General features: G+C 33.7%; 2 protein-coding genes across 2 annotated transcripts; one reads left to right on the plus strand and one right to left on the minus strand.

Annotated features, from left to right (window-relative positions):
• Positions 1-194: 194 nt before the first annotated feature.
• On the plus strand, positions 195-5,734 carry LOC133182970 (dolichyl-diphosphooligosaccharide--protein glycosyltransferase subunit STT3A-like). Its single transcript, XM_061317878.1, has 15 exons — positions 195-336; positions 646-828; positions 1,032-1,177; positions 1,525-1,722; positions 1,958-2,068; positions 2,229-2,309; positions 2,407-2,563; positions 2,827-2,979; positions 3,243-3,325; positions 3,439-3,603; positions 3,768-3,956; positions 4,282-4,398; positions 4,490-4,592; positions 4,732-4,920; positions 5,293-5,734. Exons 1-15 carry the CDS (start codon positions 228-230, stop codon positions 5,436-5,438), a joined length of 2,130 nt encoding a protein of 709 aa, XP_061173862.1. The 5' UTR covers positions 195-227; the 3' UTR covers positions 5,439-5,734.
• On the minus strand, positions 5,613-14,217 carry LOC133182980 (mediator of RNA polymerase II transcription subunit 30-like). Its single transcript, XM_061317889.1, has 6 exons — positions 14,166-14,217; positions 9,529-9,778; positions 9,005-9,136; positions 7,274-7,426; positions 6,319-6,426; positions 5,613-6,197 (listed from the first exon to the last, which is right to left on the minus strand). Exons 2-6 carry the CDS (start codon positions 9,736-9,738, stop codon positions 6,099-6,101), a joined length of 702 nt encoding a protein of 233 aa, XP_061173873.1. The 5' UTR covers positions 9,739-9,778; positions 14,166-14,217; the 3' UTR covers positions 5,613-6,098.
• Positions 14,218-17,820: the final 3,603 nt, after the last annotated feature.

Raw genomic sequence — 17,820 nt, forward strand, 5'->3', positions numbered from 1 at the left:
TCCCATTTGGGCGAGTGGTCCCAACCTGTTCAAAGATGGACCCTATAAAGTAGGTAAAGATACTACATTATGCAGTTTCTGTCACAGATACTTGGATCCTGGTATATAAGTATGTATGCATATTGAATATGTAAAATAGAAAGTAAAGGTTTATATCTATGTCGTGACACTCAAAATTGCCTTTACTATTTCAGTTATAACAAAAGATCTTCACCTAAAAGATAATAATGAAGGCTTCCTCAGCAGGATGGGGTCCTCAGTGGCTTCTAAGGATGTCCCCAGACAAACAGGACACACTCCTAAAGATGTTGGTCCTCTCCATTGCTTCTATTCTTTGTAAGTGAACAAAGTTTGAATTTTTTACTGGTTGTTAGAATAGACCAATGGCCACTGCCTACATTAAATTTATAGAAATATGGATATAAGCAAAGAGTATTTATATGGTGTAAGGAAGGAAACAGCATAACTGTTGTGTAGTCAGAATTTTTTAAGCTTGATTGTTTTGAGAATAATTTAGATGACAAGAATTTATCATTGTAATTATACACAGTGATGTGGCAATGAATTGATTATGAAAAACCAGAATGTCATTTTCAAAATATAAAAAAAAAAGAAAACTATAAAAGATGTACATGTCTGTTGCAGCATTCTCAACAAGATTGTTCTCAGTGTTGCGATTTGAGAGCGTTATCCACGAGTTTGATCCCTACTTTAACTACCGCACCACAAGGTACCTTGTCGAGGAAGGATTTTATAGTTTCCACAACTGGTTTGATGACAGAGCATGGTACCCATTGGGACGTATCATTGGAGGAACTATCTACCCAGGTCTAAAAGTTTAATATTATCATGATAGATATAAACAATATGTTCACTTTTCAATTTTCAAGCCATTGTAATTTTTTTTTCAAACAATTTGCATTTCTTGTATTTCATGTGGAATGAAGGTCCTGTCTCTGTTCATAAAACTGTTTTACTAAATGAAGAAATGAAAATTAATAGAAAATATAACTGATTTTTGTTTTTGTCAGGATTGATGGTGACATCTGCTGCCTTGTACAATTTCATGTGGTTCTTCAACATCACCATTGATATCAGAAATGTCTGTGTATTCCTGGCCCCCCTCTTCTCGAGCTTCACCACCCTGATCACTTACTGGTTCACAAAGGAACTCAAGGTATCTAGTTCATTTCTCTTTACTAATTGGACTTGAAAATTAATTTACCTCACATGTGGCAGACAGGTACTAGGATTGTTTACTGATGGCCAAATAGCTCAGTTGGATGATCACCTTTCTTAGAGTTTAATGGGTTTGTGTTAAAATCTTTGTAGGGTCCATCATATTTCCTCTCTCTGTAACATGCTAAGATCAGGATTATTCTTGTATGCTCTGAATAATCAAGCAAGATAATCAAGCATTACCAACAATTGCTTACAAAGCACCTTGCTCAGTTTATTGATATCATATTTTTGGAATGGTTTTATAATTATCAAATGTTATTTATATATTAATTGATTTTTCAGGATGCTGGTGCTGGCCTTGTAGCTGCTGCCATGATCTCCATTGTGCCTGGCTACATCTCCCGTTCCGTGGCAGGTTCCTACGATAATGAAGGAATTGCCATCTTCTGCATGCTACTGACCTATGCACTCTGGATCAAATCCGTCAAAACTGGGTCACTGTTCTGGTCCTGTCTGTGTGCCTTGGCCTACTTTTACATGGTAATTTTCTTCAAAGTTCAGTCTATGAAATCATCTTTTTAAAATGAAAATTAATTAGTAAAAGAAGCTAGTGATTTAGTTTGAGAGAAGAACGCTTGATTCAACTAACTTTTTCATTTTTCACTAATAATGAGTTTGAAAATTTAGGGGGGAAATACATTATAATTTAACCAAACTAAAGAATGAACTTGTTTGGTAATGTTAATATCTGACGTACGTACTTATTTAATTTCAGGTTTCCTCATGGGGAGGTTATGTTTTTCTGATTAACTTGATTCCACTCCATGTCCTGGCCCTTATGGTGACTGGAAGATTCTCCCACAGGATCTACGTGGCCTACACATCAGTATGTATACTAAAAGCATATCTGTGTAATTCCTCAGTCCCAGAAAGTATATATATAGAAGGTCATGTGTATAGTTTTAGTTTTATTCAGGTCATTTTAACATACTTGATTAAATTTTTTCATGCGTTGAAATCTCACATTATGTTTATATATTTAACAGTTTTACTGCCTGGGAACCATTCTGTCTATGCAAATCTCCTTTGTTGGCTTCCAGCCTGTTCAGTCCAGTGAACACATGGCTGTAAGTTTTTATTTGTTGAAAAATGCCTACAGAGAATTTTCTTTCTAAAAGCATTTGTATTTTACATAAGATTTTCTAATTCTTTTTGTGATTACAGGCCTTGGGAGTGTTTGGACTCTGTCAGATGCATGCCTTTATTGACTATGTGAGGTCTAAGCTGAGCGCCGAACAATTCAACATTCTGTTCAGGAGTATTATTCTCATTGGTGCTGTGGTTGGCCTGTCTGTTGCTGCTATTGGAACAGCCACAGGCAGTATCCTTTCATTTCAGTATAAAACAGATTTTTTTGTGATGTTTATTTCTGCAAGTTGCACTTTTCAGTGGTAAGAAAGGAAAGTATTAAAGGGAGTGTACAAAAAGTAGAAAATGAGGAAAAATGTATAAGAAGACAAAAAAAAATTGATGGATTAAAAGTATGTTTAAGTTAAAATGCAGATACCATGATCAAGTTCCCTGCTTGTATGAACAATTATCTATTACTTGAACTTTTATGCATTATTCCTTAACTGAGATAAGAAATCTCCCCCTGGACTGGACGTTTCTATTCCCTGCTGGACCCCTCCTACGCCAAGAACAACATCCCCATCATTGCCTCCGTATCAGAACACCAGCCCACCACCTGGAGTTCCTTCTACTTTGACTTACAGATGCTTACCATTATGTTCCCAGGTAAGGAGAAGAAATTCATTGCTTAATTGTTTAAAGCTGCTTTTCAAGCAAAAAAAATAATTGCCCATTGAAAATTTCAGATTTGTGATAAGATGGATCTTATAGCATGTAAAAATTGTAATTTTCTGTTCATTATTTTTTTTTAATTTATTAAAGCATCTCAGAAAGCAATCCTGCTTTGTTAAACATTTAATATTACTATCACATATATAGATATTGCTAAGTGATTTATGAATAATTCATTTTACTTTTCAAATTTTTAGCTGGCCTGTACTTTTGCTTCAATCGCCTGACCGATGCCAACATCTTTATCATCATGTATGGTGTCACCAGCATTTATTTTGCTGTATGTAGTACTTTGCATATTCTCTTTTAAGTCTTTATGTCAGTGTTCATATGTTTTACCTGCAATGGAAATGATGATTTGTTAATTAATAAGATATTTGGGTTATTCTCCAGGGCGTCATGGTCCGTTTGATGTTGGTCCTGGCTCCAGTTATGTGTATCCTGTCTGGTATAGGAATCTCTGCCACTCTCAACACCTACATGAAGAACCTTGATGTGTCCAAAAAAGACAAAAAGTCAAAGAAGGCTGTGGATCAGTCCTACCCATTCAAAAATGAGGTAGGTTAGGACTTCTATCAGACACTACTAATGAGAAACATGTAAATATGTCTTAGGTATATTCTCTATAAAATACAGTGCAAAGGATTTTTACAAATTTAGGTCAAAAGAAATATTCAAAAGATTGTTGTTTTGTTTTCAATTTGTCGATTTTGTACACACAGGTAGCCACAGGTGTGGTCTTTATGGTGACGGCTTTCCTGATCACCTACACCTTCCATTGTACCTGGGTCACATCAGAAGCCTACTCCAGTCCCTCCATTGTTCTGTCAGCTCGGGCCGGTGATGGAGGACGGATCATCTTTGACGACTTCCGGGAGGCTTACTATTGGCTTAGACACAACACAGCAGAGGTATATTTCCAATCTCGGAAAATGTTATTTCAGAAGTTGATGGAACTTTAATTTTCCCTCATACTTGTACCTGTGTGTGCCTTTAATGAATTTTATGGGAAAAAATATGTAAAAATTCACATGTACTTCTCTTTTAAAAGTGATTTTCTTCTCCTGCTTAATTTATCTGAACACAAATCCACCCTGTAAAGATTGTTCTTTTCTGCCAAAGACTGTATTAGTTTCTGCAGTTTTGTACCTTGCAATGTAAATGCATAATGACCAAGATGTGTACATCACCTGAAGTATACAGGTAAATCATGATCAAGTTTTCACTTCTTTTCAGGATGCCAAAGTGATGTCTTGGTGGGATTACGGTTACCAAATAACAGCAATGGCCAACAGAACAATTCTAGTGGATAATAATACATGGAATAATACCCATATATCAAGGGTGGGACAGGTAGGTGCATTATGTCATTATACAAGCATGTTCATTTCAGTGATAGTTACATGTTACGTAAAATGTAATAAGTATTTTCTCTCCTTTGCAGGCTATGGCATCAACAGAAGACAAAGCTTATGAAATAATGAGGGAGTTAGATGTCAATTACGTTCTAGTTATATTTGGAGGTCTTACTGGGTATTCCTCTGATGGTAAGCTTGCTGTCTGAATTACACTGTTCAGCTGAACTTCAAGTTTCCTAGTAATAAGTAAAGAAATTTTAAGGTCATCCAGTATTTAATTTGCTAGTCTACAATGTACACTGTATATTTATAATGTACACCATTTCAGATATCAATAAATTTTTATGGATGGTACGAATTGGAGGCAGTACAGATAGAGGAGCCCATATAAAAGAGTCTGATTACTACACACCTCAGGGGGAATTCAGGATAGATAAAGAGGGCTCCCCCACCCTCCTCAACTGTCTGATGTATAAAATGTGTTACTACAGATTTGGAGAGGTCTACACAGAGGGAGGTTAGTATATTAAAAAGATGTGTAATTTAAATACATGTATGTTACCATATTGGGAAAGATGATCATTTGTTAGAATCGAACAGTTGTACATGTATCCGAGTTTCATGTACAGTGTACATTTCCAAGAATGCATGCAAGTACATCATGTCAATTAAAGTCAATATCAAGACTCACTTGATTAATAAGTCAAGGACAAAAGTAAAATTTTGAAATGACATAACTTAAGTACTTTTTCACTAAAAGTGTGTTCATACTTAGTCAAAGGTTAATTATCAATTGAATGCCCATTTATAATGTTTTAGGTGTACAAAGTACAATAGTGTATTTAAATTATTGGACTTTTTGATTTTCATTTCATTATCTTTTAAACAGGAAAACCCACTGGATATGACAGAGTAAGAAATGCAGAAATAGGAAACAAAAATTTTGATCTGGATGTTTTAGAAGAGGCATACACCACAGAACACTGGCTTGTTCGTATTTACAAAGTGAAAGATTTAGACAACAGAGGAGCATAAATATCAGAGTGGCTTTAGTTACTCATACATGTATTTTTTTGTTGAAACCAAACAGTTGTGATGCTACATTTATATTTGCTACATTTAAAGTTTTAAAATACATTTACAGTACAAATGTATTGAAAAGTATGAAATTTTTCGACACAGGATATATAGTAATAGACGACTAAAACAGAGTTTTGACATTTATTTTTCAAATTTCTTAAATATACAAGTTGAACCAGGTCACAATATACCAAACACAATGTACTGATGTGAAAAATTACATTCAATATTATTACATATTAAAAATTGAATATTTGTTTTTGTTGTTTGTACCAAGGCACTGTCCATGACAATTTAAGCAATCAAAGTTTCAGATCTGTATCTTATATAAAGATATGACATAAAAGACGAAGACATCACAACAATACAGATATAAACAGTAATGTCCTGATGCATCTATTGACTGTGTATTCAGCTCCCATGCTTAAAAAAATAGTTTATTAAAAGTACAATCAGAATACTTCCATCAGCCATCAGCCAAACAGATTTTTGCAAAGAAAACTTGCAAACAATGACACAAGAAGTGGTCAATTGCTGATGGATAAAAGCAATATCCATGGGAGTGTCCACAGAACAGCAACTTTCATTTGGTCCAGAATGGAGTACTTGGTAAATTCAAGTCTTTCTCATTACAATCATTGTATTGATTTCCCAAATAATGGTCCTTATTTGATCAATGATAGCCTTCAACTGTCTGTTCTTCATTCTCAGTTGCTAAAATAAAAGTACTTGTGATATATAACACCAAAATACATGAAATGCCTATATTAAAACTGTCCATAATATCACCAGTATGTAGATAATAGACTTTATGAAGTGTACGTTGAATTCTTACCTCCACTATCTCTCTGTTTTCCTCTTTACCAAATTTATACTTGAAGCAGGAGTCTGCACCTGGAGTAAACTTCTCTTCAAATGGCTGTCCCACCACAGCAACTAAAGTCTACAGAACATAATGGGTTTGTTTCAACAAATGAGTGCAGATATACATGTACATTTGAACTTCAGTATCTTGAACACTGAAATTTCGAATACCATGGATATATTGAACTGATTTGGAAGTCCCAACCACTTATTCTCCAAGTATTTTACCCTCAATATCTTGAATCCTCAGATATCTTGAAGTTTTATCTAAATTTGATTTCGAGATAACCAGATTTGATTGTATATATAGATATACAAATATCAGTGTATCATAGCTGATCTTAATGTCATGAAAGTTTTTGAGATTTGATGTCCTAGTACAATACTAACAACAGTTCTTTGATATTGGTGATATACTGTGCCAGTGGAGTGAGCGGCAAACTTTGCCATTTCTTAAAAAAATTGATTTATCTTTTAACTGTAAACAAGATATTCTTTGGTGAATTTATGATAAACAAATATAGAACAATGGATGAGAAACATTTACATTAAATATCATAATCTATTATAAATACAATATCATGAAAGTCCATTTAGCCATTCCAAATATTTATCAGCTATACAGTAATTTTTTCCCCTCCCATATCAAAAATATAGCAAACTTTTGAGATTAACTAAAATTTTTATAAAATGTTGTCATTGCAGTTTAAAATATGAGCAATATTCAGTTTTAGTGATCCTAACCAATAAAGTCAAAATGGATTCTTGCTAACAATACAGCTTACCGGTATGTTGTATTTCTAGGAATAATAGAAAAAAAAATTCAGCCAAAAACATTGAAATATTCCTTAGAATATGCACAAACAATATTGTGTTATTAAAATAAAATTGAATCCCCCTCCCACCTAATAAATCTAATAACTTACTTCTTCTGCTGGTTCATCTGGACACATTTCATTCACCCTGTCGTAAAACAAGCGAATTTTCTTGAACAATATGGTGAGCTGTTCTAGCTGCTCGCTGACCTTTGCCCTCCTCTCCTGGGCCAGCTGAGCATTACAGTTCATACCGTTAGGTAGCTATAAATAAATGGAAAATAATTAACAGCAACCTTCTCCATTGATCAATTGTTAAAACATCTCAGTATTTCAAGTTATTATGCTAATTCCTGTCCGTTTACCTCTATATAATCAATACCCAATTATTTATAAAGTGCAAGCTTACTATGCCAAAATAGTGCTTGGGTGTCTTTTCTAGAGAAAATGTGTAGACACCCACTTTAGGGATCAAACTAGCGATCCTGAGAATGTCAGTCTAGTGTGCCACTCCACAATCAACGTTACATTAAGGCATGTATTTTCAAGTTTATAAACATAGTTTTCTTACATTTGACACAAACAAGAAATAAATGAATATCATTTCCAAAAGACTGATATCATTGATAAGGACTGTGAAGAAAAATTCTCTAACAAATATTCAAATTAATCAAATAACCGAAATTGCATTGAAACACAAACTGGTACTTCAGAATCATTAAAGCGCTTTTTGATATAGCGCTTGATTACAGAATGTTCAAGGAAATTTTCATTTACCCTGGTAGATTAAACATTTGCACATAGGTTTGGGATTGAGAATTTAATTAAATTGTCCTATACATACACAGTCAGCATAATAATTATGATAGTGTTCTTTATCATGTTTATATTTGGATGTACTATGTTGAAACAGTAGTCATGGTTTGACAGATAAGGCACTTGCCTCCGGCTCATGCACCATGTGTCAAACCCTGACTACTATTTCAGCATAGTACATCCAAATAAAAAACACTAATGTACTGTAAATATCATTTCTCTGCCAAAAAAATATTGATATGTTGATATTTGTTTTTCACTTCTGTGATCATCTAATATATCAGAATACACATGTATTTACATTTCCAAATTTGTTTCCTTAAGATTCTTTGCATATTAGAGTATTGTTCATTTTCTCATGAACTACCATGGATAAGCATGAATATCTCCATTGTTACGTCATAATTCCGTACTTGAAGTCAAAACTATAGTGCAAACTGTTTTGCTTTAAAAAATGACAGTTGAATTGTGGCACCTAATCAAAAAAATAATGTAAATACATGTATAAGAAATGAATTTAATTTTTGGAAAATTCATGAGGTACATGAACTACAACACTTCACGCCGGCATATTTGTCATGAAGCGCTAACGCGCTTCATGAAATATGCCGGCGTGAAGCGTCGTAGTTCATTTCCTCATGAATCTTCAAAAATTGAATTCATTTCTTGAACGAAGAATTGAGTATGATGACTACAAAGTATTTAGCATAGGATCCCTTAGATATTTTTGGACAACATTTGAATTATAGGACAAAACCATTGACCATTGGATTTGAAAATCAGTGGTGGTCTTGTAAATATCAAGGCTACCTGTGTATTATTTTTAATAAAGATTATCAATCAGATGGTTTTTAGGAGATTGATCAGAACCATTTATCTACTGAATCGCACATGCAAAGCAATATATACCATATTCTTCAAAAGGACTTCCCAAGCTATCAACCAAAGAAGGTATTTTATTGTTTAAAACAAACCACTGTACATGAATGTTAGAATAAACACTGCAATGAACTTGTTTTACTATACCTGATTCCCTTTCGTTGTCATGTACTTGAAGATCTCTTGCATTTTCTGAAACAGTTCCTGTACACATTCCTGTCCTTTCTTACACATGTTGACTCCATTGATCTCTTTAGTAGGGGACATCATCTGTTGTGTCTGGATTAAATAATGGATAAATGTTCACAACATTAAGACCACAAATACTTATCTATGAAAGTATGTCACTGAAAGATAAGGCATATCAATGAACATTATGTACATGGTCGGTACTACCAGTAAATATATGCAGTAAGATTCTGTTTACTAGCTTTAAATATTTTGATTTCTACTTTTCATTTACGCATTATTTCAATTTACATATATTTCTTATGTAAAGATTTTCATTACGAAAATAAATCTTGGTCTATATATTTTCACAGGAATTTAATCTTTCTCCTCCATGTAATAGTTGTGAAATTCAGCTAATGGCTTTTCTTGTGATGTAGCTTCAATTAATCAAAAAGAATATAATTTTTTCAATTTTAAATTCTGTGAATTTGTAATATAACCTGTTGAGGTAATGCTGTTTGTGTCTGAAGTCCCATCATGCCTTGCTGATTTTGCTGCACTCCCATCATGCTTTGCTGGTTTGCCATCATGCCTTGCTGTTGTTGAGGTTGTTGCTGTTGCTGGTTTGCCATTGTGTTTGCTGGGTATTGCTGACCCATTCCTTGCTGGGACATCATTGAATGGCCGTATGGATGTCCTGGATTAGCCATAGTGGCAAAGTTACATCAAATAAAGAAATATGGATTCAACCTGAAATTAAAGGTGATCAAAGATTAGTAACCTCACCCCTACAAATCATACATGTATGCAATTAAGGCAAGAATTAAAGATACTTAGATAGCCTTGTTCCAAAAACTTTTGATCTGCTCACTCATCCAGAAAAAATAGGTCAGATGAAGCTCTGAAGCATGACTGGTTGTGAATTTCCCCATTCACTGCATCATCAATGTAAGTTTGGTCAACATAGTCTTATAGCTATGTAAGAATAGAACTCCCCATAAACTTCAATTTGATCATTCATCCTGAAAATAAGTCAGATGCAACATCTGAAGCAAATTTGGTAGAGTGTGCACCACTGGATGCATCATTCATTCAGGTTTGGACAGGGTAAGACTGATACTTATTAGTATACCTATGAATGAAACTGCTTGTATGCTAATCAAGAAGCCTTCTCACCTGATTCACCATATCTTTTACTATTATTCAACAGTAGCAGATTTTTAACAATTATTTTTCCTTCACATTCCCATGAAAATTTTGACTCCATATTGTGGCCCAACCCTATCCCCAAAAGGGTTATGATTTAACCAAACACGAATCCACAGATTTTTAAAAAACATTTTTTGTTTAATTATATTCCTAATACCTATAAGAGAATGCTTGCATATTACTATGAATAATCATGAACCTCTATTCCAGTAGGAGCAAAGAATTTTTTCCAACATATTCCTACGTAAAACTTTGATCCCCTATTGTGGTCTCACCTTATGAAAATGAACAAACTAGAATCTATTATTAAATCTTCTATGTGACCTATATTTCACATGGGTTACTACCATTTTGCCCTAAAACCCACGCATAAGCACCCCAAAGTTTTTTTTATGGGTGCCTTAGTACGAGCGCCCCTAATACACATCTTGAGTGCCCCAAATAGCCCTATCCAGTATCACAAACTGGTAGGCACTCGTAAAAAAAAAAAAAAAAAAAAAAAAAAAATATATAAATTAAAACACAAAAAAGCTATGTAGTTTCTATCATGTTCCTTTGCAATTGGCTTATGTGTGAATTTTTAAAACTTACATTCCAAGGCCAAATAGGGCTGTTTGGAACTGTTGAAAGGTAAATAAAGTAACAAGATTATGAGTTTACAAGAAATAATAATAGAAGCAAATGACAAAAAAAGCGGCAGCATAAATCAAAGATTTTTACAATGTCTGGATTGGTTTGTCTGTCGGAATTTTCTCAACCAATGAGCTACAGTTCTATGTTTTGGGTGCTCGTGAAGTAAATTTGGGGCACTTCCACTTGTATATGATAATGTACTTGGGTGTCAATAAAAGAAATTTGGGGCACTTGTGTATGGGGCATTTTTGTTTTGGGGCGCAGTGACTAGCACCTTTTCACATAAGTTACTATTAAAACATCTTTTCTGGCTTAGTGGCTAATGAGAAGAATTTTTAAAGCATCTACCCTATTTATGATTTTTACTTGCATATTTCCTAGGGATGTCAAAATATTTATTTTCCTTAGTCGATTATTCGATTGCATTATTCGAACGATAGTCGAATATATTCGGAACATTTCCTGAAAATAAAATTGTATTTGAAACTTCACTGGTACATGATTTATTCATAATCCTGAAACCCTTTTACTTAAATCTATTTAAAAAGTAACATCAAAATTTAGGCAACGTAACGCGTGGATAGCATGATTATTTGAATTTCAAAACCTAATTTTCCAAAATGTATGATTTCCCCGTCAATAGAATTCATAAATGGGTTTGTACATGCAGTCAGTTTTTATTTGAAGTAAGCAAAGAAAAAAATTCCCAGGAGATATTTTTTTTTTAAAGATTATTATGAAAAAAATTGGAGAAGGGGGGGGGGGGGGGGGTAATCTCACACTATCCACACGTCAAGTGCCTGTGAAATTGTTAAACAGTTAGATACTGCTTATTCGATTATTGTTTGCTCTGGCTATCAAAATGTCCTTATACAGTTTAAAATGTAAGCGAATTGTTTTGATAATTATCGAAGTGTCAAAACATGTCACACTTATGGTTCTTCCTTGCGCTTGATCAATCTTAAAATAACAAAAAATAATTGGCACATGGTATAAGATCATGTCCAATTTATAATTTTACAAACAAAGCCTAGTAAATTGGTGGGTAATTAATTACAAAAACAACACAGCAGTTACTGTTAAATAATTCCCGCAGTACGCAACAGTAGTGAAGCACTTATAATTACTGTACTTTCTATACGTACATGGAAAATCAACCGTTTTTTGTTGAGGAAAATTATCTTATCGACCGTCTCTGAGGAAAGACGGTTTCTCAATTTTGTGATGAGAATTCCATCACGTTATCACTCTTTATTGCATTTATTTAATTATGATAATATTCGAATGTCGTTTCATTATTCGATCGTCGGTCCATTCGAATGATAGTCGAATATTCGACTATTCGTTGACATCCCTAATATTTCCCCTTTCAATAGGGCATGGTCCTTCTTTTGAACAATTTGAATCCCTGTCATCCAAGGATATACTAAGTTTTGTTGAAAATGGTCCAGTTAGTGGTTCTAGAGAAGTGGAAAATGATTTTTACAGATGGAAGGATGGACATACTAGCTGCAATTATGTAGCCCTCCCTGATTTTTTTTATCTGATGTTTTTCTTGAGTGAGCTACAACTTCATCAGATCTCCATAATGGTGCAAAAATATTTTTTCAATACAGATGTCTTCAGGCAAAAATCACTTTTAGATTCAACTTCCTTCAAATAGGATGGATTTTTTTATTCATCATAAGGCCATTCCAAGATTTTTCTATGTTTTAGCATCCACCAAACTTTCGAAAACCTACCTACCTATGCGCAAAAAACCCACAAACCAAAAAAGTAAAACACAGATTTTATAGTCATAAAAATCATGTCATTCAAAGGATTTGTTTTGAAATTCATAAATTTTTTTTTCCTCGTAAAAGATATATACCAGGTATATATTCTTTAGAAAAACCAAGGTATTAAATGTTTCAAATATACTTCATTAATATGGCATATTGTTGACAGATCATGACAGAACTCTCAGATTTCAACAAGAATTACCGGTAACAATTCCTGATTTTGTTTGTTTTTCCCGATATTGAGCATCAAAAACTAAGGCGCACGCGGACACTAAACACAGAAAAAACTTGGAATGGCCTTGTCAACTTCATCCATAATAATGAGCGCAATGAGTGCTCAATAGACTAACATGTATTAAAGAACAGAGGAAATTTGAATTAAAATCTGTATATTCGTCAAGCAAATTATTCTGTGAAACTGTCTTGTGCATTTTGAAGTTTGAAGAGGCAGATCAAAGCTTAAAGTGTAAGCAATGTACAGGTTTCTCATGGTATACAACTGCACTCTCCCCAACGGTGACACCATAAGACATATTACTTTAACACAAAGTAAATGTTTTCCAGTCGTCCTACTCAGCTGCCATGACAGGAATCGCGTGATGTACTGTGACTTGCGCTTGAAACTTAGAATAGTCCGAAATATCTGACGTTTTCCAGGCTTTTTTCACAATTTTGATATTTTGCGTGCCAGAAAAACGTCAGAACCTGCGCCATTACGAAAACTGGAAATTTCACCTTCATCAACTGGAGCTGATTTTCGATACTTGCGAACTGAACTAAATGCTGAACTTACAATTTATCAGTAGCACATTGCTTCTAGTACTCACCAATATCGATGAAAAGAAAATTCAGGTCTCGCAAGATTTTAAAATGTATGAAATGAAAGGAAAATTCGACGGTCTGATAAAAATGTTTTCACCAGACTGTATATTTCATAAACAAACCATAAAAACGATGGTGGTGAGTACTAAAGGCATTGTACTATTAATAAGTTGTGAATTCAGCATTTAATTCTGTTCGCAATTACCGAAAATCAACACGAGAATGCCGCCTCCAGTTGGAGGCAGTGGCAAATTTCCAGTTTTCGTAATGGCGCCGGTTCTGAGATTTTCCTGGCACTTAAAATATCAAAATCATGAAAAAAGCCTGGAAAACGTCAGATATTTCGGACTATAGAATAGCTTGATGTATATATCGGTACCCCCATCTCAAACCCCCCCCCCCCTTCCACCACCACCACCACCAAAAAAAAGTCGGAGAGGGCTACATTATTGCAGCTAAGGACAGACAGATTCCGGTGGACAAAATGTGATCAGAAAACCACACTTTTAGCTCTGGCAAGCTTGGAAACATGGTGAAGACAGAAGAGACTCTAGAGAGTTCAATGAATGTTTACAATGTAGACATTTATTTTTAAAACTGTCGACTCCTATGATACAAATAAAATTGGTTTTATATCATGATCGATAATTACATTATAATTTTTACATTAAACCTTTTCTACGGATAATTACCTTTATATTCCAAACGTTTTCCGACTCCAAACCATGTTGGTCTAGTTCATGAAATGAAAGCAAGGAGAGCGCATGCGTATCATAAAGGAAATATGGAGAGTCATGCAGACTATAATCTTTCAATTTTTAAGACGACAAAAACACACACAAAAATCATTATTATTATTTACTGACATGGAAAAATGGGGTGCACACGCCCATCCAACTTCCCCACAACAATTTTCCTTTTTTCCCTAAAAAGGTTATCCAAGAGCATGTTTCCCTATGAGAAAGGGATTGGGGCATGGACAATGTTTTGAGGTTCATATCCATCAAAAGGTTTGGTAGAATATCATGTCTTACATGTTAATAGAGCGTTTCAGACCTATATATTATAAAAGCAGGTTTTAAGGAAGTTCTAAACACTACTCACTGAGGAGTTTTAATTCCATATTGTATCCAGTTAGAGTGACCTGCCCTTTTATAAAAGCTTAATCTACAGAAACAATATTAAATAGGCTAAAGTATTCTCAACATTATATAAGACCAAGATAAAGTAATTAAATACATTATTTGCATGTATTTACGAAGTACATGTATAAGTGGACAACAACAATTTCTGTTCAATACTTCTTCATTGTCTTTAGACATTTTTCTTGGAGAAATATGACAGGTACCCTATTTTGAATTATAAACTAGATAAACTAAATATGTACACCATTATACAATTTCCCCAAAGTCCACAAACCTTTTTTTCATTATTGTTAATTAGAAATTCCTAAAACTCCTTTTATCTGAAAATTAAAAAGAAAAAAAGATTTGGGGCGTGTTCCTAATCTGGATAAGCCAATCACTTCGATCTTTCTGGGAATTCTATCAAACCTGAGTCGGATACATTTTAAGTGGGCATGAACACCCCCCCCCCCCCCCCCGTCTCCAGGGAAAAATTCCTGGATCCGACCATGTAGAAACTGATTTTATAAGATTTATAAGAGTGTGGAAAGATAATTTTTGAGAAAAGAAGATGGGTGAACAAGGCGGGCGAAGTGCCTATAGTGCGACAAACATGAAGTGAAAAATAAAATCTCAATTATATAAAAATTTTCTTTGATATTTCATCTAACATTAAAGTATATATTTTATGCTAAATCTCTACAATTTACAAAAATCTCACAATGACTGAAATTATTTGCCTACGAAATAGCATACACACACTAAAGAGGACAAAAAGGATCATTTTCTCACACTTTAACAAAATTTTTCGATATGAGTGGGTCTTCGCTCCATTTTTTTGAAAGTTGATCCTAAAAGTTTGCATAAAAATATACATTTTTTGGTTTACAAAAACATGGAGCAAAGACCCACTATACCTTAAAAGTACACTTTTATGACAAAGCATTCACATCTTTCCGAGAAATACTTGAAGTCCATTAAGTCAAGGGTCATATCACAAACATGATTTAAATGCCACTATATGTCAGGAGCTGCGTGGCGTAGTGGTTAGCGTGTTAGTCTCAAAACAATATGATACTCCGGATTTTTATTGTTAGGGGGTTCGAATCCCACGAATACCATTTTATTTTTTTAAATAAAAGAATAATTTTTCCCGAGATCTTTTTTCTCAGAAAAGTTTTGTTGATCATAATTTCATAAATTTCAATAATGAGAACTTCATTTTAAATACTTAATTCACAAATTGAGTATGATTTTATTAATATCTGAAGCTATAGGCATTCTGCACGCCTTGTTCACCCATCTTCTTTATAATTTTCATCAAAAATGTTATTTTGCAAGAAGCAGTTAAAACTGTTGTTCTTTGTCGCAAGTTCCTTTGTAAAACGTGTTGACTCCCTCGATCTTTTTACTAAATATTTCAATTATATTTGCATATCTATAGGTTCCTAATTCTTTTGCACTTTAATAAACATTTTTTTTTTATTATCTACAAATCACTCATATATTGACAAAAAAAAAGGATATAATAATTTTTGAAAGATCAACAATAACGACTCCAGATATTTTCCACATTTATTTCATAAAAGCAATCAGTATTTAAAACAAGCAGAAAAAAATTCCGCATACTGGTTGCAGATTCGACTTGAAACGCAACTTGCCGTTGATTTAAAGTGCGAATGTAACTTGTATGTCAACTTTGATCGAGTGGTTTCAATTACATTGAAACGTAATTTTCTACACAGGTGCATTTGGACACGACTCTTTGATAAAACGTTATTTGACAATTTTTTGAATACGTACCCCGATTGAAACTGAATAAAATTTATGAGACTTTTAATGGATCTTTATTACATGTACATAGAACTATTGTTCTTCCTATTTTATGTACTGATCTGACAGATATTTGAGGTTTCCAATGTAAAATAAGGACTTTGCCATTATTCTCATATAAGAGCAGAGGGGGGGGGGGGTTATCATTTTGTGAGCTCAGTGCTCTTAGTACCTCTTAGTTTATTTTGCAAACATTGTACGTACAAGAAGAAAAAATTATGTTTAAAAAAACCCCTAAGATTCCCCAGGGCCAGAATGGATGTGACCGGGAATAGGACCTGTCCACAGTACATGCGATTTTCCATGGAAATGTTCCTTTACATATTTATATAGATATTTATGTGAATTTTCATAAAACATGCAATAACTTATTTGGCAAAATAAAGAGAGACAACTCTTTAATTTTGATAAAAATTGCGTTTTTCACTATAGAAATCAACGGAAAACGGAAAATATTTTTTAAAAAACATAAAGCATAATGCACTTTATTAATCATATATGTTTAATTTTACATAAGTTAAACATATGGAACGATTAAAGGGTTCATTTATCCTTTTTCATGAATATTTTAAAATCTAGTGATGTTAAAAAACCTGATTTCAATGTAAAAAATTTTCTACCCCCCCCCCCCTTATGAAAAGACATGAAAATAAGTGCACTGAACTTAATTTTGACACAGTTTTTAAAATTATTAATCCATTATTAATGAACTATTCTTTGCATTCAAGTAAGTTTTTATGGTCAAATTGCTATTTATTTTGAATTAAATGGGTTTACAATGTAGGCGGGAATCGAGAGTTAGCGTTCGTAGTTCTTATGAAACTTATGGTCAGGGGGTCTGTGGGAGGAGGGGGGGGGGTATTTTGATTATATAGTGAAAGTGCATTATTTCCTTGAAAATCTTCTCTGTCCATGGGTAATTAGCAAACATACTAAGTGCATGGTTATGATAAGCAAGGGTACCTCTTGTGAATTTCTTGGCCCCTGGGTCAGGGACTCTTGTCTTAGGGTGGGGCCTTGCTAATCTATAGTGAAAATGCATTATTTCTTTGAAAATCTTCTCTGCTCCTGGGCATCTAGGCAGCAAACAAGAGTATATAAAAATGTAATGAGCAAGGGTATTTTTTATCAGATTGGAAAAATTCTGCACCACTTGAGTAATTTGATAATTTGTATTCTTAGACTACTGAAAGAAGTTATTCCCCTTTGCTATTCACCTTTGATAATTAATCACTGTATTAATTAAATAATGTAATTGAAAGGTTAACTGAATAAGAGAATTCTGCAAGAATATTTATAAGTACCTTCATAGATTGTAATGGTCAGGTACACTTGTAAATAATAAATAAAAACGGGACAAAAATACTTTGCTTGTACATTATAGTGCTGA

The sequence above is a fragment of the Saccostrea echinata genome, unplaced genomic scaffold (genome assembly GCF_033153115.1).
Source record: "Saccostrea echinata isolate AGI-Se365-2 ecotype Australia unplaced genomic scaffold, CSIRO_AGI_Sech_v1 ptg000001l, whole genome shotgun sequence".
NCBI classification, from domain to species: Eukaryota; Metazoa; Mollusca; class Bivalvia; order Ostreida; family Ostreidae; genus Saccostrea; species Saccostrea echinata.

Coding starts and splice junctions, on each gene's coding strand:
- LOC133182980 (XM_061317889.1), bottom strand. CDS start 9,738: ATGGCTAATCCAGGACATCCATACGGCCATTCAATGATGTCCCAGCAA. Junction 7,427..9,004: donor TGACAACGAAAGGGAATCAG/GTATAGTAAAAC, acceptor ATTTATTTATAG/CTACCTAACGGTATGAACTG. Junction 6,198..6,318: donor AAAACAGAGAGATAGTGGAG/GTAAGAATTCAA, acceptor CTTTTATTTTAG/CAACTGAGAATGAAGAACAG.
- LOC133182970 (XM_061317878.1), top strand. CDS start 228: ATGAAGGCTTCCTCAGCAGGATGGGGTCCTCAGTGGCTTCTAAGGATG. Junction 2,564..2,826: donor TATTGGAACAGCCACAGGCA/GTATCCTTTCAT, acceptor AACTGAGATAAG/AAATCTCCCCCTGGACTGGA. Junction 4,399..4,489: donor ATATATCAAGGGTGGGACAG/GTAGGTGCATTA, acceptor TCTCCTTTGCAG/GCTATGGCATCAACAGAAGA.